The sequence below is a fragment of the Colletes gigas genome, unplaced genomic scaffold, assembly GCF_013123115.1.
Source record: "Colletes gigas isolate AHSC1104 unplaced genomic scaffold, ASM1312311v1 Colletes_gigas_Sc00019, whole genome shotgun sequence".
In the NCBI taxonomy this organism is placed as follows: domain Eukaryota; kingdom Metazoa; phylum Arthropoda; class Insecta; order Hymenoptera; family Colletidae; genus Colletes; species Colletes gigas.
The window spans coordinates 5,883,640-5,907,092 of record NW_025106648.1 but is presented as its reverse complement, the minus strand read 5'-3'; the positions used below and the strand labels follow the sequence as shown (position 1 = coordinate 5,907,092).

At 39.9% G+C, this 23,453-nt stretch overlaps 1 protein-coding gene across 1 annotated transcript; it reads left to right on the top strand.

Annotated features, from left to right (window-relative positions):
• Window positions 1-17,374: 17,374 nt before the first annotated feature.
• Window positions 17,375-22,434, top strand: LOC122400588. Its single transcript, XM_043402110.1, has 3 exons — window positions 17,375-20,504; window positions 21,047-21,315; window positions 21,625-22,434. Exons 1-3 carry the CDS (start codon window positions 17,375-17,377, stop codon window positions 22,432-22,434), a joined length of 4,209 nt encoding a protein of 1,402 aa, XP_043258045.1.
• Window positions 22,435-23,453: the final 1,019 nt, after the last annotated feature.

The window sequence follows — 23,453 nt, the reverse complement described above, 5'->3', positions numbered from 1 at the left end:
TTATATAGAACAGACAGGGATCATGCACACACTGCTTTAACCCAACCTGCAAATGAGTGTTAGTTATATACTTATTTCAACACCTACTTGCTTGCTTGAGTCCATAAATGCTCTTTTTTAGTTTGCAAACTTGTCCATTTTTCCTTTCGTCACCATCAGGCATCTCCATGTATACTTCTTTATCCAAAGTACCGTGTAAAAATGCAGTTTTAACATCGTAAACCTTTATTTTTCTCTTCTTCTCTCCACATATACTGAACATTAGTCGTATTGTTTCCATCCTAACTGTTGGTGAAAACGTCTCCTCATAATCGAACCCCGGTCTTTGAGCACAACCCACTGCAACTAGTCGTGCCTTGTGTCTCCGCTCCAGCGTTTCATAATTTTCTTTCACGTTAAAAACCATTTGCATTTTATAATTTTTTTATTTTCTGGTCTATTCACCAAGTCCCACACCTGATGTCTTCGTAACGATTCCAACTCACTTTCCATAGCTTCTTTCCATTTCTCCCATTCCAGTGACTGTTTCGCTTCTGCCACTGTACTTGGAATTTTTTCATCAACACTTCTCATTGCTTTTTGGTTTTTTATCCTTACAGACCTTCTCAGCACTCTCTCTTCATCCAACTTCTTTTCCTCTTGTTTTCTTAGATATTTATTCAATATTATAGATTCTTTCGTTAAACCCTTCGGTCTTCCCACTCTTCTGCTTGTCGTCGATTCTTCTTGCTCTGTAGTCTCTTCCCGATTCTCATCGTTTTCTTCCTCCTTAGCATCTTCATTGTTAAGAAATTCAATCCTAGCATCTTCGTAGTCACTGCTCCCTTCTTCACTCATTCTTCCTCCTTCCTCCATCTCAGTTCTTATTTGTCTCTCTTCTTCAACGTTTTCTTCAGTAAACTCGTTATCATCTTTATCTTTCTCAATATCTAATGTTATGGCAATTGGGTTCTTATCATCATCATTCTTACCTTCTTTGTAGTCTAACAAGCCCGATCCATTTTTTCCTTCATCAAACCTAACATCGCAGTCACACTTTATATTCTTCGTTTCTGGTATTTATACTCGATAAGTATTATTATCGTTGTAACCCATAAAAATCCCTTTAATCGTTTTTACGTCGAATTTCCTTCTATGTCCCCCTTTATTCAGCAAATAGGCTGTGCATTCGAATCTTCTCATGTGCCTTACGTTAGGTTGTTTTCCATACCAAACCTGGTATGGTGTTTTACCATGTACTTGCGACTTCACCCGATTTCGTATGTATACCGCTGCATTCGCTGCTTCTCCCCAAAACATAAGATTTAATTTAGAGTTAGCCAACATTGTCCTGTTGGCTCTTTCAGCAATCCCGCTACATTCTGGTGTCATCAGGGGACTTAGCTCATGTTTAACTCTTTAATTTTTGTTCCGTTTGATTTTCTTTTAATATTATTATTCTCTTCAACTCTTCTGCAGCTTCATTCTTATCCCCTAACAGCTGTATAAACATCATTCCCGAATAATCATCAACTATACTTAGTATGTAATTTTTCTTACCATACGATGCAGGTTTGATTGGACCTATTAAGTCTGTATGCCACAGTTCCATAATTCGTTTCGTCCTCCCCACTTCGCGTCGTGGATGTGACTTTTTACAAGCCTTACCTTCCACGCACGATTCACATACCTTTTTCCACATCCATCCATTCCCAATACCAGATTTTTTCTTCTCATTTCTTCTATGACGTCTTTATTTACATGTCCTAGTCGTTTATGCCATATTTCATTATTCGTTGACACTGTTGCAGTCTTCTCATCGTCTATAGATGTCCTTATATAGTATGCATCTTGTATTCTCACCGCTGTCAGTTGAATTCCATCCGACTTGTTATAAACTATTTCTCCATATTTATTAAAATTTACATCATATCCATGATCAGTTATCTTCACAACTGAAAGTAAATTTGAATTTAGCTCTGGCACGCACAATACATTTTGTAACTTTACAATCTTATTGCTAGAAGCTTGTCTCACAACGACATTACCAATGCCCTTTGAGGTTAATACCTTTCCATCTTTGTCTACCATACTAATCCGTTTTTCTTCTTGAACAAAATTATTATATATTAATTCATCATGAGTCATGTGACTCGTAGATCCCGAATCTAACAGCCATACACGACAATTATTGCTCTCACACGTACCATTCTTATCTATCTCACTCACCTCATACAATTTTTCCTCTTTTTTAGTTTCGCTTAATTGCATATCATTCTCATACATCTCACTCACCTCATACAATTTGTTTTTCTTTTTTTCGCTTACTCTCATCACCGCTTCTTCATATGTTTTCAACGTAGTTTCGTCTCTGCCGCGTAGTTGTCTTTCATTTCGTCCACGATATCCGCTCTGAGGATTTTCTCCTGGTCTTCTTCTCATTGATGAAGCATTTCTCTTCCGTTCACGGCAATCCGTCGCAATGTGGTTAAATTCTTGGCAGTTAAAGCATTTTTTCCTTCGTTTACAATCGGCTGCCATGTGTCCTTTAATACCACAATTGTAACAATTACCATCAGATTTGGCTCCTTCTTTTACCTTCCTCACTACTTCGTAGTCTTTATGCGCCCTCTGTTCCTTTCTTTTTACTCTTCTGAGTTTCTCCTGATTTAACGCGAATCTGATATCATTTACTGATATATTCCTCTGCGATTCGAGTATTCTCACATTAGGATCATATTCAGGCCGAAGTCCTCGTAATATATACATTTTGAGTTCATATTCCTCAATGTCTCTTCCCAGCTGAATGCATTGATTTTTCAAACCTTCTGCCCTGTTTATAAAGGCATCAACTGGTGCATCCCTCGCCATCTTGATGTTTGACAGGTCGCTAAGCGATCTCGCTTTTATCTCTTCTGTTTCGGCGGCCATATCTAATTTGATCTTTGACCACAATTTATCGGCACTCTTCTCGCTACTATATTTCAACAATTGTGCCTTACTCATCGTATTAATCATCATGGTTCTCGCAGCATAGTTATTGTCATCCCACTCGTCCCAATATTTCAGTTTTTCCTCGTAGTTAGCCACTCCTACACTTGGTTTTTCTACCGGTTTAACACCAATAACTTTTTTCCAAAGCTTTTTTGACCGTAAAACTCCTTCTATTTTTTCCTTCCATGTAAAATAGTTTGAATCGTCAAGCGGTTCAACGTTCACAATATTCCACGTATCGCCCATCTTCGCACAAATTCTTCAATTCACTTTCTCGAATATTCTCTTGGGACGATCTCAGTAACCACGGACCTCTGCTACCAATTGTGGGTGGATGTTTAGAACGTATTTATTATAATTGTATAACGTTGGTACAAACTATTTTACAAGAAATCGATACAATAACAATGATTTGCCTCACACATCTTCTCACTCTCAATGCTCGCTTACAAGTGACCAGTTTCACACACGTCGCTCTTTCTTTCACTCTTCAATTATAAAGTATACAAACTATTTAGACCATTCACTCGTGTCACACTCATCTCTCATACAAAATATCACTCACTTCATATCTATGACAACCAGTACCACACTTGTAATGCTGGCACTTGTATCATCGCAACGGACCAAAGCGCGGCCACCTAGGAAAGCCGCCAATAACGATCGAGACAGTCAGTCGTATGGTGAGAGTTGAAGCGAAAACTAAAGGCAAAGATCACAGGCGGATAGTATTAAGCGTAGTTTAGTTCGGCGTGGTTTAAGTTAGCGTAGTTTAGTTTAGTACAACTCAGTTATTTTAAGCTATTGTAAACAGTGCACATTAAAACGGCAATAAAAAACACAATTCGTATCTTTCGTTACTCTCCTGATCTCACAAATGTAATTTCGTGAATGTTTTTTATCGATTTAGTGTCGATTCATATAATCTTTCCGTAATCTCGCCATTTTAAACTGCATCAAATGATAACCGATGGTAGAGCTATAGTATGCCTAATCAATATTATCATTCAATCACTATATGCTCTTCTATGTCGGCTTATCTAAATACAAATTTTGATTGACTAAGAAAAGATAAACAATTTTTTATTTATTATTTTAATAAAAATTCCAATGTAACAATTAAACGAAGATAGTGGTGAACTTGTCGAACAAATGCACCCTCATCATATATTGCTTTCTTCTTGTCATACATAAGATGATCGATTTTAATTTTGGATTTATACACAAAAATGGTTTTAATTCTATATGAGCTTGTAGGATGAGTATGCCTTTATACATATATTTGAGTATAGCTACTTCTAGTGTTTTATCCTGATATATAACAAACAGGAAGAAGTGTAAACAGTTAAGCAAATGATGAAAAACTTAAAAAATTTAACTTATAGTATATGTATTACGATGTCGATGTGCTTGGTCTTTTTACTATATCGTCATCATTACTGACTAAATATACTTGAAATTCAAAATTTTGTGAAAAAAGTATTAATTCTTTCACATTGCTCGTAACATTTTTTGAAAAACTGTTCAGCAAAATATGTTAACAAACTTGTTTGTTTAGTTCCGTACTTGGAAATATTTTGACGAACATCATTCCAAGTTCATTCTATAAACAGAATATTATATACACTATACAGGGTGTCCCGTAAATAGTGTAAGAACCGGAAATGGGGGGTAGGTGAGACGATTCTAAACAACAATTTCCTTTGCAAAAATGTCGGATGGGGCTTCGTTTTTGAATTATTAACGAAAAACACTGACCAATCACGGCGCTCGCCTTCCGCGCGCTCAGGGCCGTCCGACCTCGGAGAGCCACCGCGCCGGGTAGGTAGCAAGATGCGCGTTGAAGATACATCGAGCAACGAATACAAATAATTAAAAATACTACCACTACAACTGCTACCTAATTCGTTAATTACTACGTAATTAGTACGTAAATTACTAAATCGAATTTATTAATTATTTGTATTCGCTGTTTCCGAGAAAGAAGGAATAAAATCTCGGAATTTTTAGGAAATTAACCCTTCGCAACCGAGTGACGCTTCTCGCCAGTGTTTTAAAATTAAAATAAAAATTATTATCAGAAAATTAAAATAAATACGGTAAGAACCATTTGTAACCGTTTGTTATTAAAAACTGTACTGCAAAAGCAGACTGGATTTCTGCGTACCGAAACATTTCTCGAATGCAAAGGGTTAATAGAGAAATAATTGAAATTCGACTTACCCATTCATCTGCAAATTGACCTACTGCGCTGACAATAGGGCCCGGCCAATGCACCGCTGTCGATCATGGCAAGGTCGAAGACCCGAACGAAAATCAGCTGATGGGCCAGCCCGGTCACTGTACCTGCTTCTCACCCCGAAAACACTTCACAGCACGGTCACTAACACTTTTCACTTTCGCATACCGATGCGTTCCGTTGCACCCTTCTTCGATTGTTGCACCTTCCTGGGTTGATAACGGTGTCTGGATGTTGCTCCCTCCTGAATTGTTACTCCTTCCTGAATTGTTGTTGCTCCCTGAATTGATGCTCCTTCCTGGATTGTTGCTTCTTCGAACCTTGCTCCCTTCAGGATTGTTGTTCCTTTTCGCTGGGATAATGGGCGCGATACGTGCGGGCGGCTTTCTTCGCGTTCCCCTTGGACTCCGCGAAAACGAAGAACGAACGATAATACTCTGCGTTTACGCGTTCCATCGCGTGTGTCCGCTTCTGTTCAGAAACGCGTAGGTTCTGTGAAAAATTTTGACTGACAAATTGCATTTCCCTCCCCGAAAAAGTTCCAGGTAGGGCAACCCATTGTCGCGCGATTCGGAATTACCTGCGATCGGCGAAGGTGCAGACCATGTTTGCCGCAAATGTTTGCTGCTAACCGTACGGTCGACTCTTCTAATCGAATTTTTAAGATTCACTGTGAATATTTTTTCATGGAAAATTTGTTGTAAAAAAGAAAGAAGAATATACCATGAAAAATTCCATGCTTTTAAATTTTAAGAGTATAAAATAAAAAGGTATTGTTTATAAAAAATAATCCACAAAGAAGGAGGCAGTTACATAATAGATAATATGCGATAATAAAAAATATTGGAGCAACAAAAAACAAAAATATTTAACAAAAATATTAAATAATATTTCTTCTAGTTTTTATTTCTGAAATAAAAATTCCAAGAAGAAATATTTTCTAATATTTTCGTTAAATATTTTTGTTGTACAATTAAATATGTTTTGTGTACAAAAATATTCACGGTGAATCATAAAAATTCGAATAGAAGAGTCGAACGCACGGTTAGCAGCAAACATTTGCGGCAGTTTTGCAGTAATAAAAAAATAACTCCGCCAGGGTCAACTAGCCGAAGAGACGTTCGGCTTTGTGCGATACACGGCAAAAGCATGGTCTGCACGTTCGCCGATCGCAGGTAATTCCGAATCGCGCGACAATGGGTTGCCCTACCTGGAACTTTTTCGGGGAGGGAAATGCAATTTGTCAGTCAAAATTTTTCACAGAACCTACGCGTTTCTGAACAGAAGCGGACGCACGCGATGGAACGCGTAAACGCAGAGTATTATCGTTCGTTCTTCGTTTTCGCGGAGTCCAAGGGGAACGCGAAGAAAGCCGCCCGCACGTATCGCGCCCATTATCCCAGCGAAAAGGAACAACAATCCTGAAGGGAGCAAGGTTCGAAGAAGCAACAATCCAGGAAGGAGCATCAATTCAGGGAGCAACAACAATTCAGGAAGGAGTAACAATTCAGGAGGGAGCAACATCCAGACACCGTTATCAACCCAGGAAGGTGCAACAATCGAAGAAGGGTGCAACGGAACGCATCGGTATGCGAAAGTGAAAAGTGTTAGTGACCGTGCTGTGAAGTGTTTTCGGGGTGAGAAGCAGGTACAGTGACCGGGCTGGCCCATCAGCTGATTTTCGTTCGGGTCTTCGACCTTGCCATGATCGACAGCGGTGCATTGGCCGGGCCCTATTGTCAGCGCAGTAGGTCAATTTGCAGATGAATGGGTAAGTCGAATTTCAATTATTTCTCTATTAACCCTTTGCATTCGAGAAATGTTTCGGTACGCAGAAATCCAGTCTGCTTTTGCAGTACAGTTTTTAATAACAAACGGTTACAAATGGTTCTTACCGTATTTATTTTAATTTTCTGATAATAATTTTTATTTTAATTTTAAAACACTGGCGAGAAGCGTCACTCGGTTGCGAAGGGTTAATTTCCTAAAAATTCCGAGATTTTATTCCTTCTTTCTCGGAAACAGCGAATACAAATAATTAATAAATTCGATTTAGTAATTTACGTACTAATTACGTAGTAATTAACGAATTAGGTAGCAGTTGTAGTGGTAGTATTTTTAATTATTTGTATTCGTTGCTCGATGTATCTTCAACGCGCATCTTGCTACCTACCCGGCGCGGTGGCTCTCCGAGGTCGGACGGCCCTGAGCGCGCGGAAGGCGAGCGCCGTGATTGGTCAGTGTTTTTCGTTAATAATTCAAAAACGAAGCCCCATCCGACATTTTTGCAAAGGAAATTGTTGTTTAGAATCGTCTCACCTACCCCCCATTTCCGGTTCTTACACTATTTACGGGACACCCTGTATATTGACACACAACCCTAATCTAAACCTAATCACAGAATATTAACAAAATTAACAAGGAACTTACTATATATACATTATACTATATAGACACACTACCCTAATCTAAACCTAATCACAGAATATTAACAAAATTAACAAGAAACTTGTTAATCCTGTCTGAATGACTCAAATTTTGTATTGGAAATGTTTACTCGACTCTTATTGTTAATGCTCTAGATACCTAATCTAATAGATCTGAACGTTAAAATGAGGTACAACTTATACTAAAAGGATTTGTTACCGTAAATAAACTTCTACACAGTAACAATATTTGTTTTCGAAAAGATGGGTTAACTATTTGGCGACTATCATGGCCAAATGAATGCCATAAATTTTGAAAAGTGGATAACTCAGAAACTGTTGCCTAACCTCGCACCGATTAGTGGTATTATGATGAAGAATGCCCCATATAACTATATACAAATGAATCGGCCACCATCGAAATATGCAAAGAAGAGTGACATGATGGACTGGAATAATGTACCGTATTCCGAAGATATGAAAAAATATGAATTAGTGCACTTGATACAGCGACATAGAGGTCCGGAAAAAATATTTAAAATAGATGAACTGATGAAATGCCACAGACACATCGTGCTGCGATTACCACCATATACAGGATGTTCGGCCACCCCTAGGAAAAATTTTAATGGGAGATTCTAGAGGTCAAAATAAGACGAAAATCAAGAATATTAATTTCTTACCTGAGACTTTGTTAAAAAGTTATTAACAAAATTAAATTAAAATAATTCAAATCATTCTGGAAAAATTATTTTCGGCTGCGGAGGTTAATTACAATCATTTTTGGTCAATAGACATACCCCTGAAATCCTGCGTATTTTCGAGAAAAAGATTCAATATGGGCGGAACTGTAAACGTTAATAACTTTTTAACGAAGCCTCCATTATCAAATTGGTATTCTTGATTTCCGTCCTATTTTGGCCTCTAGAACCTTCCATTAAAATTTTTCCTAGAGGTGGCCGAACACCCTGTAAGTGCGATTTGAATCCAATTGAGTTATCCTGGACGCTAATAAAATGGAGAATTCGTGAAAGAAATCCGTCAACGTTAACAATAAGTTGTTAGGGGATAATCTCCTGTGAATGACATCGGTGGTGATTTGATTGTGGGAGTTGGCAGTGATGATGAGTGAGGTTGGTAGTGAGGGAAACTACCGGGTGTATCGAGGAGACAAAGGAGTCACGGCAGATCAAGAGAGACTAGGAAGAAAGATAGAGAGTTGCATAGTTATAAGGTTTTAGTTAAGTTTTTAATTGTATGTTATGTTGAAATACAACATAAGTTAGTTGTAAACGCTTATGGAAGAAGCAGTAAATCGTACAAGTGTTAGTGAGTGGGAAAATTTTTGTCGCCACACGGAAGAATTAGAAAAAAAGTATTGCGAAAAGTACAATTTATTAGAGGCTGCCATGGATGATTTGGCATCAGACATTTAAGAAAATTCAGAAGACAGCGAAAATAACAGCAGCTCCTCAGAAGATTTGTAGGGTACGATACTATTTATACGTTCTTATAGCACAGACGAGGTATACGAGCAGACCTTTTACCTAATGTAATTTTTCGGCCCGATACTCCGGGGTCCCGAGACCCATTACCATTTTCGTGTCACTCGCAACGTTATCAATAGATTCAGAAATTAACACAAGAGGAAGTGAGACAGAAAATAAAATTACATTTTTATTATTTCTCAACGGAATGAAAGTTGTACGGTCCATCATTGGACATTAATCGATTAATTTCATTGGAGTAATCAATCGATTAAGAGTATTTAAAAATTTCAAGATTATTAAAATACCTAAGGATGTATTTCATTGATACGTACACCGCAAATTCTCTATTTTTTATTTTAAATTGTAATACATCATTTATTAAAAAAATAACTCGGCAGAAACGTATTTGCGACTCGAAATCAGTGTTATCAGACTGTGCATCGGGGCCCCGGAAACTCCTCATTCCTCACTTTCGCACACTATGCCCAATTGCGTGTACGTGAGCTCGTTGAGTTCGGAAGAGCCGAGAAGAACAGACTGATACACGCTTTCCTTCTCGCTCTTGCATCGCTGACGTCACTTACATTTTATTTTTTTATTAACGACAACTAAGCCTCTTTCAGGCTTATGTGTCCCTTTCGTTGGTACATTGACTATACATTTCTTTTTGTTTTAGTAATTGCACTTGTAAATGTATGTACATACCTTGAATATTAGCCTACTTAACCTATTCAGTCTTAGTTTATTTGTACTTATTTAACTACTTATGCCTAGATTATAATAACAGTTTATGGTGGAGTAGGAACGCATCAATGATCAGGAGCGCCTTAATGTTGGGTTGTTGCAGATATGTCTGAATGCGGTGAGGTGGTTTCCAGGTATTGTGTTCCAGATCTCTTATCATGGTTTCCCTGTGATTTTTAGTCAGGGGGCAGACCCACAGAATATGGTCTAGCGTCTGCTCACTGTATCCGCAGGTGCAAGCCGAGCTTGCTATGATATGGCACCCTGCAAGAGAAGCCGCCAGATTGTAGTGCCCAGCCCGAGCTCTGTTTATCCAGACTGTGGTCCGTTTTGGAAGTTTCGTGTTATAAAACCAGGGGTGTCTTGTTCTATGGTAGAAATCCCTGAAAAATAGGGTCCCTTCATAAATTCCCTGTGTTTTCCACTCCTCCTCTGAAACATGGTCAATATTCTCTTTTAGGTGTTGTGTGATGTCTGTATATGGGATGCAGCAGTTTGATGTGGAGAACGAGGCAGTTTTGGCGAGTGAGTCAGCGAGCTCATTGCCTTCAATGTCGCTGTGCGAGGGGACCCACATGAGTGTGATCTCCCCAATTTTTGTTTCTTCCCTGAATGTTTTAAGTCCTTGTTTGATCTCTGCTATGTATCTGTTGGATTGAGGTGTGAGCGGGGCTTTTTGCAGCCTTTGTAACACACTGAGCGAATCCGTGCATATCAAGTATGACTTTGTCCGGTTTCTGAGTGCATATTCCACTGCCATCTTCATGGCTGCACATTCTGCCGTGAAGACGGAGGCAGACTTTGGAAGTGTCGTGGCTTCGCTGTAGCTGTTTTGGGGCACAATGCAAGCTGCGCCGACAGCGGGACTGTCCTCCGATTTGGACCCATCAGTGAATATCATTATGTGGTTTCTGAAGAAGGTATTTGTGATGTCTAAAAAGACTTCTGCCGGTCTTGCAGAGGCTTGAAGGGATTTGGAAAGGGAAGTGGCTATTTCTGGCTGGAATACAAGAGTGGAGAAGTCTGTTGTGTTAGGTAGGAAGTCAGGTAGAGTATCTATGAGAGGTATGAAGTCTTCTATTGCCTTTAGGCTTCTTACTAGAGGTCTGTCCTTATGTGGATGAGGGTTGCTCCTATGCTGCTGCATTCTGTATGTTTCGCAGAACTGCACTAGAGTGCTAAGGAAGGGGTGTGAGCTATTGGAGATACATTTAGCGAGGTACTTGGCCCCCAGGAAAGTAGCTCTGTCTTTTAGATATGCTATTTTGGCTTCTGCCATTATTACGTTTTTTTGGAGTGGAGAGTCACTTACATTTCTCGAAAGCAAGGCTGGCATCGCCACCTGTTCGAATCGTCAGTAAATGACAAAAGCCATCGTGACTGACAGACCTTACATTTCTCGAAATCGGACCTGGGCACTTTTTGAAGATTCATTGACTTTCTATACGAAGCGACCATGCGTTATATACATATACATGTTATACATGCTAGGAACTATAAGTTGTATAACTTTCGTCGTATATCTACTTTCTAATAACATGAGAAAATTTTAATATATAAAAAAATCTAAGAATACTGTAGAATTTTTGCAATGGAGAATTATTGAAGGAAAATGAATTGATTATACAGGGTGTTCGGCTACCTATAGTAACAATTTTAATGAGCGATAGTAGAGGCCAAAATAAGACGAAAATCAAGAATACTAATTTGTTGATGGAGGCTTCGTTGCAAAGTTATTAACGTTTAATGTTCCGCCTGTAGAATGACAACCCGCTAGCAGCTGCGTTCGCGCGGACGGTTGAGGCAGGCCAGTGCTAGTGGTTCTCACGCAGCATGAAAAATTTTACTTAACGACATTATCGACAGTCTTAGATTTTTGTCCACTTATGGGAATGCGAACACCTTACGTTGAATAAGATTCAACCTGTCTTATGAAAACCCAGAAGGGCATATCAAAACTCGCCCGACGAGATTTTCACAGAGAAAGGGTGAATCTTATTTAACGTAAGGTGTTCGCATTCTCATAAGTGGACAAAATTCTAAGGCTGTCGATAATGCATTTCATGCACTAACTACTATGCAATTAAATAAACACGCACCGCGATTATGTTATTCGTGAGTGTCTATGTGTACGTGTATCACGATTCTTCCGAGTTACTTACGAATAGAACTGTTATTAATTTTAAAATACACTTTATCTTAAAAATGTAAAAAGGAATCGTAGGATAAATGAAATTTTCGCATCGATTTGCGTTTACGTCGAAGAATGTAACAATACTAGCAGCTGACTGTGCCATCGATCGACGAGGTTCAGAAAAACAAATGCCGAACAGGACCCCGATTCTACGTCACTCGCCTCGCTCATCTCTCTCTCTCACACACACACATATGCACTCACACTCAGTGGAGACAAAGGGCACCATCGGCCAGCTAGTCAGTCGTAAAAAAGTATCAGTCAAGCTAATTCACGCGACAGATTTTGGACATATTTGATACAGTTATGTATTAAGTAGCATGTAAGAAATACAGCGATATAAACAATCAGCGAATACTTATTAAATTCCTTTTTACATTTTTAAATTAAAATATATTTGAAAAATTAATAACAGTTCTATTTGTAAGTAACTTGGGACAATCATGGTGCACGTACACATAGACACTCACGAATAACATAATCGCTGTGCGTGTTTATTTAATTGCGTAGTGGTTAGTGCATGAAAGGATTATTTGTGGATACTTGTGGACACTGTGGACAATCGTGGGGCGTGTATAATCGCGTGTGGGTGATTTTTGTTCACAACATTGTGTATTGGAACTGGCATTCACCCTTTCTCTGTGAAAATCCCGTCGGGCGAGTTTTGATATGCCTTTCTGGATTTTCATAAGACAGGTTGAATCTTATTCAACGTAAGGTGTTCGCATTCCTATAAGTGGACAAAAATCTAAGGCTGCCGATAATGTCGGTAATAAAATTTTTCATGCTGCGTGAGAACCACTAGCATTGGCCTGCCGTAACCGTCCGCGCGAACGCATCTGTTAGCGGGTTGTCATTCTACAGGCTTAACTTTAAATGTTAATATCTTTGCAACGAAGCTTCCATCAACAAATTAGTATTCTTGATTTTCGTCTTATTTTGGCCTCTACTATCGCTCATTAAAATTTTTACTATAGGTAGCCGAACACCCTGTATACATATTGTTGTATTCCTCTTAATAGCCCTTTATTAACTGTCGGAATACTAGGTTAACGGCGTACAAATACAATTTGACTATTCGTAGTCTTAGACTAAAGGCTTGCGCGTTCGTGTACTGTGAGAGTCAGAATCAGAGAGCCCGTTTTGGGAAAAGTGCAGGATATATATGCAGGACTGGAAAGGAGGGAAAGGTAGGGAGAGAAAAGGACGAGACAGAGAGAGCTTCCAAAAATGATTCAGTGGTCAAGGTTCGGGTGTGAGTCAGGATAAACGAAGGAAAGTGGAGTTTTGTGTGCGCGTAAACATGATGAGGCATACTGTGTAAACATAGTGATACATACTGGCGTACAACAATATGTATATATCGGACACATTCCTCGCAAACACGCTGCACACATTAATGAGAACAAAACTGCAAATCTGTCCTTTTTAAAAACCCCGCAACTGATCTTTGTCTCGCAACTCGTTCTCTTCATTTAGCAATTATAATAAACGTAGACTCGTTAAAATTCGTAAAAATAACAAAGTTATAGCCATTTAGAGGGAAGAGTACCCATCGGTTAATAATCATACCAGAAATTTTAAATGCGTTTTTCTCGAAACCATATTTTCGAAATTGGCTGACATAATATCACAAATTCATATTGATTAATGGATTTGAAATTTATAGAGACATGCCTATATGTTAGAAATTTTGCCTTTGACGGTTTTGGGGTAAGTCCTGTGCCGTTCCTCACAGTGCTCTTACCGGAAGATCCCACGCCTTCCCCACTCCGTGGCCAGATCCTTCAGGACAAAGGCTTTATTTTTTCCAGCAGTACGACGTCAGGTCGTCTGCCTCTTTTAACTACTCTCTCTCCATTCATAAACAATCAATGCCTCGACAAGGCGCTACCTGGAGACCCAACGCGGTCGTCCGCTATCGCGTCAACCGTTGCCAGGCCTGTTTAGTCTCATTCGTTCTTTAGGCCACATGCACCCCAAAACTCTGTCATAAATGTATCGTAGACTGAGCGTCCTTCAGTGGTCCTTCTCTTCGACTCTCTTGGAAAATACATTGCCGCTAGCGTTTCTGGAAAACAAAAACCGATCCCCTATTTCGGGGGAATGTTCACGCGTCGCGTCCAACCATTGTTGCCGTGGCGAAATCGACTTTTTTGCCTTCGCCTTCGAAAAAGATTAAGCAAAAGAGTTTCCTTCATTGAAAGAAGACAAATTTTCCAGTCTTTCATTTTCAGTAGGGGCGGTCTCAACTTCCATTCATTTTCATATGATTGATTTTAATGAGTCAGCGTTTTTTTTAAATTGCTACACAAAGAGGACAAATAGATGAGTATTCTCAAATTCTTTCAGATTTAAAAGGACAATGTTAAGTCATAGAGGGGTTTACTGACCCAAGAGCGTACAGCATATGCTATACACCGTTGGAAAGGTCTTGCCAAGGCGAATCGACTGATACCATTTTTAACTTCGATATCAGATGGGATAATGTCGAAAAATGGCCTCAAAGTTCGAGATTTTGCGGTTTTGAACAAAAGAAACCGGTAGTAAAAGCCCATCCGGCCCGAGGGACCTCGGGTAGGCACCTGAGAAAAAACCGAGGGGTGTAAGCGATACTCTAGCAGATTGGGACGGCAAATGTGCCCCACCACCTTCATTTCAGTGCCGTGTTGGGCCTGCGTTTGCCGCATGGGCCCCGTTCCAAATGCCCAGGGCGAAATCGCTAATGGATCAGTTGTTTTTCATGAACATAATATATTCATGGTAGACAATTCGCAGGTATAAGTTGGGAATGTGCAGGTTAGTATTCAGACTAATGCGTCACTTACAATAGTGAATGGAGTGACATTTTATTGATTGAACGAAACATAATGATGTGAATACTGAATACTAACCTGCACATTCCCAACTCATACCTGCGAATCGTCTATCATGAATATATTATGTTCATGAAAAACAACTGATCCATTGGCGATTTCGCCCTGGGCATTTGGAACGGGGCCCATGCGACAAACGCAGGCCCAACACGGCACTGAAATGAAGGTGGTGGGGCACAGTTGCCGTCCCAATCTGCTAGAGTATCGCGTACACCCCTCGGTTTTTCCTCAGGTGCCTACCCGAGGTCCCTCGGGCCGGATGGGCTTTTACTACCGGTTTCTTTTGTTCAAAACCGCAAAATCTCGAACTTTGAGGCCATTTTTCGACATTATCCCATCTGATATCGAAGTTAAAAATGGTATCAGTCGATTCGCCTTGGCGAGACCTTTCCAACGGTGTATAGCATATGCTGTAAGTACGCTCTTGGGTCAGTAAACCCCTCTATGACTTAACATTGTACTTTAAAAGTATATTGAAATTCATTTGGTTGTTCAGACTCAATCGTATTAATAGTATAAATATATGAACGCACGTCCATTAGCATAGTAAAAAAATGTCTTTTTTTTAATATTTAAAATATGATCAGAAGGTCCTAAAACGTGTATTTCCGTAAAAAAATTTTTGAAATTTTTGTTTCATTATGGTTTTTGCTTATATACGCCTACATAGGTCGGAAAGTAAAAAATGCCTGGGTAGTCGAAAATATCGGCTCGACATTATGCGAGATCGAATTTTAGCTGTGTTGAGAGCAAGAAGGGTAGACTCACATTTGCCGCCTTTCTCGAATCCACGAAGCTATACGAAACGCCAGAACTCATATACAAGGTGGTTGGCATTAGTGTGTGTAAGTGGAGGGGCAGTTCCCTTTGGACACGGGTCTGCCGTCTGATAATACTGCACTGTCTTTTTCAATCCCTCCCATAGTCAACTCACATGTATTTACGCACACACTACAGATGGCTACCCATCAATACTAATTCAGTGCATAGTTTCTCAACTGACCGCCATCCACGAGAAGAGGCCGCTAAAATCACCTCCGAATTTTCAGGTCGGTATGGCAGTTAGATCGGGCCGCGAAAGTCCATAAGGTGAAAGGTCTACTCGTATATCTCGTCTGTGCTTATAGCTATAATTGTTTATCATTTTTACAAATTTTTCTAGCCAACAAGTCAGCTCTCTGTGATACATCATAGAACAAAACAAGCTTCCGAGAAATCGTACCATCAATCGTTTAGAAAAGTGACATTGTGTTATCCATCATTTCAACGTGCTTCAGTAAGTAAATTTGTATATTAAATTGTGTAGTAAATTTATATTCGTATTAATTTTATATTTGTATACTAAATATGCAGTTCAGTAATTTGGAGGGTCTTAAACCCTCGTACTATTAATATGTACTTGAAAAATAAAAGACGCGTCCTAAGCTGTTCGACAATAAGCGATGTGTTAGGTCCTTTACCTGTAGCAGTAATAAAGACCCAAGGAATCGGTACGTACCGTCGAATAACTTCGTTTATTACTTAGTCGCATCTGGTTACCAGAACCGTTAGCCTTAGCAGTAGAGTCTTTGTGTTGCATTTCTCACGTCGAGGAATTGCTTGGCTTTATTACTCGCTACGGCCAACTTGGAAAATCCGGACCTTCTGTCCACGTCACTGCCGTTTGCTATTTCCACCCGAATTTTTAGCCAGCCAATAGACCAATGAGAAACTGTTTTCCCTCACCCTCAAGATTCAAAAATTGTACGCCTACTCGGACTGTTTGGGGAAGAGGAATTCCTCGCTAGTCAGTCGCTAGGCAGTCGCTATACATCTACGTTAGAATAAAGTCTGTTTGCTAAAATACAATTACACACGCGTCAAGTTTTCATTAATTACAGTCCACTGTTCTCCAAACTTCGAGGAATCCTAATTGATTCCAAGCGTCGTTTAATCGTCGCTAAAAACTGTCGACGCTGCGACGCACATACATTTTTGGTCCTTCGAGCCGGATACCGATCTCGGTTTCGGTTTAGTATCATACATTTCGTCAGTGCGGATAGTTGTTCCGATTGAATGACTGAAATACAATCACATACAAAACAAATACATCGTGCTCCGTTGTGAGAGACATCGAACGAGAATCACTGAGGAGGCTGATCTGGAAACTGGTCCAGAAAGCATTTTTGCATCAACCAAGCGGACAGTAGCGGCCAGGCAGGTCAGAAGACGTCGCTGGGACAACATTCAACAACGGTGATCAACCGCCAAGTCAGAGGGCTGAGTAGAGCATCTTCATCCCAGCAGTAGCAGAAGGGTGTTGCAGAGACGGCAGCATCCAAGGACAACAGCAGCCAGATACAACGTCGCCACAAACTTCGTGTCAGTAAGTGCTAACGAATCATCTTCCTATCGTTATTTGATCCATCGAGTTTGCTTCGATCTCAATAAATATGTCTCAGTCGGAGGAGTCGAGTGACATTAAGCAATTGAGAAGACAACGCGCTAATGCTAAAGCTCAAGTGAAGCGCACATTATCATACTTATATGACCACGAAGACATGTCTATCTCGGCGTTAGAAATACGGCAATTTAAATTAGAACAAATCTTTAATACATTTTCGGAAGTGCAAACTGCAATAGAGGTTAGAGACGAAACTTCGGATTCCACAGTAGAATGGGAATCATTTGAACAACAATATTATAGAGCCGCGGAAGTGATTGGCGAGAGGTTAAAACATTTGTGCGATAACATTCAACCCGTTCCTACGAATAGAGTAGTAGCAGAATCGCCGAGCACGGTAAAGCCAACTAGTTCACTTCTACGTAAGATCGAGATCAGGCCATTCGACGGCAACCCAATAGAATGGCATAGTTTTCATGATACTTTTAAGTCCTTAGTACACGATAACGAGGAGTTAATCGGGGTTCAAAAATTCCATCTTTTGAAAAATGCCCTTCGCGGAGAGGCTTCCGCAATAATTGAATCATTGAACGCGACAGAAGGTAATTATTTGGTGGCTTGGGATTTACTACGAAAGCGATGTAATAAACCGAGGAAAATTATCAATGCCCATTTGAAACTTTTGTTCGATTTGCCGGAAATTACTCGCGACACACCGTCAAGCCTTAGACAATTAGCTGAGCAGGCTCAAGTACACGTTAACGCGTTGCAGGCCGTAAAACAACCCACCAAGTACTGGGATACGATTTTGATACACCTAGTTTCGAATAAATTAGATAAGAATACTCGTCGCTCGTGGGAGCGTACCTTAGAAGATGAAGAAATTCCTCGATTCCAGCAGTTGTTAGATTTTATTAACAAGCATGCACGAGGGGATGACTTGGGAATGGAATTTTCAAATCCATTCAAGACACAGGGTATACAGGATAGATTGCGCTCGAAAACACAAGTTCGCGGTCAATCATACGTAGCGACAGATGAGCGGAAACAAGTTTGCGTCGTTTGCCAGGGAGGACACCCAATTTATATGTGCACTAAATTCTTACAATTGTCGGTTCGCGATCGTCTAAATACAGTGAAGCGGACGAAGCTATGTTTAAATTGCCTGCGTCCAAATCATACGGTTATTAATTGCCGATTAGGGAATTGTCGCAAATGCGACAAGAAACATCACACGTTATTGCATTTTCCGACCGAACCTCAAGGAGTGAGGGACAATAATGAACCTTTATCCACCCCTTCGACATCTGCAAATACAGTAAAAACAGCTTTAACGGTCTCATATGATTCAGAGATATTACTTGGTACAGCTCAAATCACAATTTTAGATAAATACAGTAAGGAGCACACCTGTCGCGTACTACTCGATAGCGGTTCCCAGACACATTTCATTACACAACGACTTGCAGAATTATTACAATTAGAGAAAGGTAAAATAGATCTTTCGTTTTCTGGTTTAGGGCAGCTTAATACACAAGCAAAGTACGTAGTCAAGACAGGTATAAAATCAAAGACCAGTCCCTTTAGAGCACAGGTAAAATTTATTGCGTTACCATCGATTACGGGTAGGCTACCGTTAAGACAAATTGACATAAGTGATTTAGAATTACCAAGACACATACAGTTAGCGGACCCAGCATTCCATATACCAGGAGAGATAGATGCACTCATTGGGAATGCACTATTCTATGATTTATTAGAGACGGGTCAGATTAAACTAAACAAATCTTCTATCATTTTACAAAACACACAGGTAGGATGGATTGTTACCGGGGAGGTAGATAGTAAAAGGCGGAATAATTCACATAAAGCTAATAGATTTTGTCATTTAGCCACGTCCCTTGATACACAAATCAATCGTTTCTGGGAGATGGAAGAAATTCCACAGCAAAATTTCTTATCCGCGGAAGAAAGGGAATGCGAAGCCCATTTTGTAGAAAATACGACACGTAATGAACAAGGACGCTATATGGTAAGGTTACCGTTCAATGATAGGCGTAGTCTTCTTGGCGATTCAAAGGCAATGGCCTTAAAACGTTTCTACAATTTAGAGCGCAAATTACAAATACAAACAGAATTGAAAACACAGTATACAGAATTTCTAAAAGAGTATTCAAAATTAGGTCACATGACGGAAGTGAAAGACGATAATAACTTAGGATATTATCTACCGCACCACGCGGTTATAAAAGAATCGAGTTCGACCACAAAGGTTAGGGTAGTATTCGATGCCTCAGCAAAAACTAGTTCGGGACTGTCTTTGAATGACACATTATTAATCGGGCCTACGATACAAAACACATTGTTTTCTATACTTATTCGTTTTCGCCAACACACATTCGTTCTCACAGCAGACATTGAAAAAATGTTTAGGCAAATTATAGTGCATCCTGATGATAGAGACTATCAAAAAATTGTATGGCGAGATTCAATAAATGACGCGATTAGAACATTTAAATTAAACACGGTCACGTACGGTACCACGCCTGCACCATTTTTGGCTACGCGGTCACTTAAACAATTAGCTCTAGATGAGGCAAAAAGTTATCCCATAGCGTCAGAAATATTTTTAAAGGATTTTTATATCGACGATTTGCTAACTGGAGCCGATAATTTCGAAGCCGCGCTAGAGATTAAAACTCAATGTTTGGAGTTGGCTAAGGCAGGAGGTTTCCATTTGCGACAGTGGGCTTCCAATGATACAAGATTGGCTACTGAGATGCAAGTCAATACGCAACAAGCATCATTATGTCTAGATCCAACAGAAACAAGAAAAACGCTAGGGATTTATTGGACTACAATAGACGATAAAATTAGTTATATTTTCAAACAGAGGGCGGCCGAGCAGTCTCGCATCACCAAGAGAGTGCTTTTGTCGCAAATCGCGCAATTGTTTGACCCCCTTGGTTTGCTTGGCCCGGTAATTATAAAAGCAAAAATAATTATGCAACAATTGTGGAAGTCGGCGATTGACTGGGATGATCTCGTTCCTCAGTCAATAAAACAAGCTTGGCTAGAAATAAAAGATGAATTGTGTCTCTTAAATAATTTTACTGTGCCACGCCGAATCGCGATACACGAAACAATAGATTTAGAATTGCACGGTTTTAGTGATGCGAGTGAGAAAGCGTACGGTGCGTGTTTATACATTCGGTCCACTAATAAGCTTGGACAACATGCAGTGCACTTATTATGTGCCAAATCAAGGCATTGTACAAAGTAAATTTTAAACAAATTAGATTCTGGTCTGACTCAACTATTACACTCCACTGGATTAAAACATCTCCCCACTTGCTCAAAACGTTTGTCGCGAATAGAGTCAGTGGAATACAAGCAGAGGTTCATCCCGAAAGTTGGTTTCACGTTGCTACAGCAGATAACCCCGCAGACTTTGTTTCGCGAGGACAACTTCCTTCACAGCTTGTGAAAAATAGTCTATGGAAATTTGGACCACATTGGCTATCTTTGAATCAATCGTATTGGCCAGTTAGCAATATAGAAATTGCAGAAATACCGGAAAAAAGACGACCGGTGACACTAACTGTACAACTCAATCTAGATTTACTGAAAAATTACTCGTCAATTAACCGTTTAAATAGAATTGTAGCATACATTTTTCGCTTCTATTACAACATGAAATGTAAGAACAAGAAAACTTCAGGTCCATTAATGTGTTCGGAAATTCAAGAGGCACACCTTCGCGTCATTAAATTAGTTCAATTAGAAAGTTTTTCAAAAGAATTGAGGAAGTTAGAAAACGGCAAGAGTCTCAGTAAGAAGAGCAGGCTAAGCAATTTAAATCCGTTCATGGACGACAAGGGCCTTATTAGGGTCGGCAGCAGGCTGACACACGTTCAGCTCAGGTATAATTCAAAGTACCCCATAGTTTTGCCGCACAAACACCACATCACGGAGCTAATAATTAGGCAGGTACACGGAAATCAATTTCATTCGGGCGTACAAGCTACATTACACACAATAAGACACAAATATTGGCCGTTAGCCGGCAAAAGTATAGTCAAACAAATAATACACAAGTGCATTCGCTGCAGTAGATACAATCCCAAGACACCACAATATATAATGGGGGATTTACCCAAAAATCGAGTCACACAAATGCGTCCATTTGGAAGCGTAGGCATTGATTATTGTGGGCCTTTCCTTATCAAAGAGAAAAAATTTAGAAATCAGAAGAAGCTAAAATGTTATGTCGTGGTTTTTGTTTGTTTTGCGACAAAGGCCACGCATTTAGAATTGGCTACCGATTTGACCACGGAGTCGTGTCTAGGAGCGCTTAAAAGATTCCTCGCGAGAAGAGGAAAACCGCGCCATATATATTCTGACAATGGCACCAATTTCATAGGTGCTAAAAACGAAATTATACAAGCTCAGGCGTTCCTATCGTCCAACGAATACAAAGATAAGTTTCGGCAGTTCCTAACGCAAGAAAATATTGAATGGCATTTGTCTCCTCTCCGTTCCCCACATTTTGGTGGTCTCTGGGAGGCTGCCGTTAAATCTTTTAAAAGACATTTACATAAAACAATAGGTGATGCCACCTTCACATATGAGCAGTTTTACACTCTAATTGTTGAGATCGAAGCTATACTCAATTCACGCCCCTTAACACCTTTATCCTCTGATCCCAACGACTTCCTTGCCTTATCGCCCAGTCATTTCCTTATAGGTGATTCGTTGGCATGTTTGCCGGAGCACGATTTAGTGGATATACAGATTAACAAACTGTCACTCTGGCAGCACATTCAAAAAATTAAGCAGCACTTTTGGAAAAGGTGGCAAGTAGAATATTTACAGGAGTTGCACACCAGGAGCAAATGGCACACGGGAAATAATACAGGAATCAAGGAGGGCATCCTGGTGTCGATCAAAGATGCCAATTCTCCACCACTTCAATGGCAACTCGGGCGAGTAGTTGCTGTTCACCCCGGAGAAGACAACGTAGTGCGTGTGGTCACGGTTCGAACTCCGCACAGCACTTACAAGCGCGCATTGAAAAATTTAGCGCCGTTACCTATTGAACCAGAGTAGCCATCAATGCAAATTTTAATTCAAGAATAACCATACAAACATACACACTTGCACACAGACCCGTGTACATAACACACAAAAACTTTGTAATAATTACTTATAGTTTCAGATTCTAGTATATTACACATACGCATTTAGATTTATACAGCTGCAAGTATTCTAGTCATGATAGTTTATTGTCTTATTAACTTTTGAACGCAGCCGTTCAAGGCGGGCGGCATGTTAGGTCCTTTACCTGTAGCAGTAATAAAGACCCAAGGAATCGGTACGTACCGTCGAATAACTTCGTTTATTACTTAGTCGCATCTGGTTACCAGAACCGTTAGCCTTAGCAGTAGAGTCTTTGTGTTGCATTTCTCACGTCGAGGAATTGCTTGGCTTTATTACTCGCTACGGCCAACTTGGAAAATCCGGACCTTCTGTCCACGTCACTGCCGTTTGCTATTTCCACCCGAATTTTTAGCCAGCCAATAGACCAATGAGAAACTGTTTTCCCTCACCCTCAAGATTCAAAAATTGTACGCCTACTCGGACTGTTTGGGGAAGAGGAATTCCTCACTAGTCAGTCGCTAGGCAGTCGCTATACATCTACGTTAGAATAAAGTCTGTTTGCTAAAATACAATTACACACGCGTCAAGTTTTCATTAATTACAGTCCACTGTTCTCCAAACTTCGAGGAATCCTAATTGATTCCAAGCGTCGTTTAATCGTCGCTAAAAACTGTCGACGCTGCGACGCACATACACGATGTTTATAATTTCAAACAGTTTACGAAAGAAATTTTGATTCGTCGCGTTTTGCGTTTTGCGGTTGCTATATTTTTTTTCGTGATGTTATAGCTCTGTTTAAAACGAATTCAGCGAGATAGTATATGATGACATTTCATTTTATGAAAGGGTCTTACAACATAAAAAATCGGGGATCAGGTCAACTCGTGGGTGCTCGCCTTTGGCTAGCTAAACCCTGTTTAATCGTGCCACTAATGCAAATCAGACCACTCAATCGCTAGAAAAATGTT

Coding starts and splice junctions, on each gene's coding strand:
- LOC122400588 (XM_043402110.1), top strand. CDS start 17,375: ATGTCTCAGTCGGAGGAGTCGAGTGACATTAAGCAATTGAGAAGACAA. Junction 20,505..21,046: donor GCACGGTTTTAGTGATGCGA/GTGAGAAAGCGT, acceptor AGAAAACTTCAG/GTCCATTAATGTGTTCGGAA. Junction 21,316..21,624: donor CGGAGCTAATAATTAGGCAG/GTACACGGAAAT, acceptor TTTGCGACAAAG/GCCACGCATTTAGAATTGGC.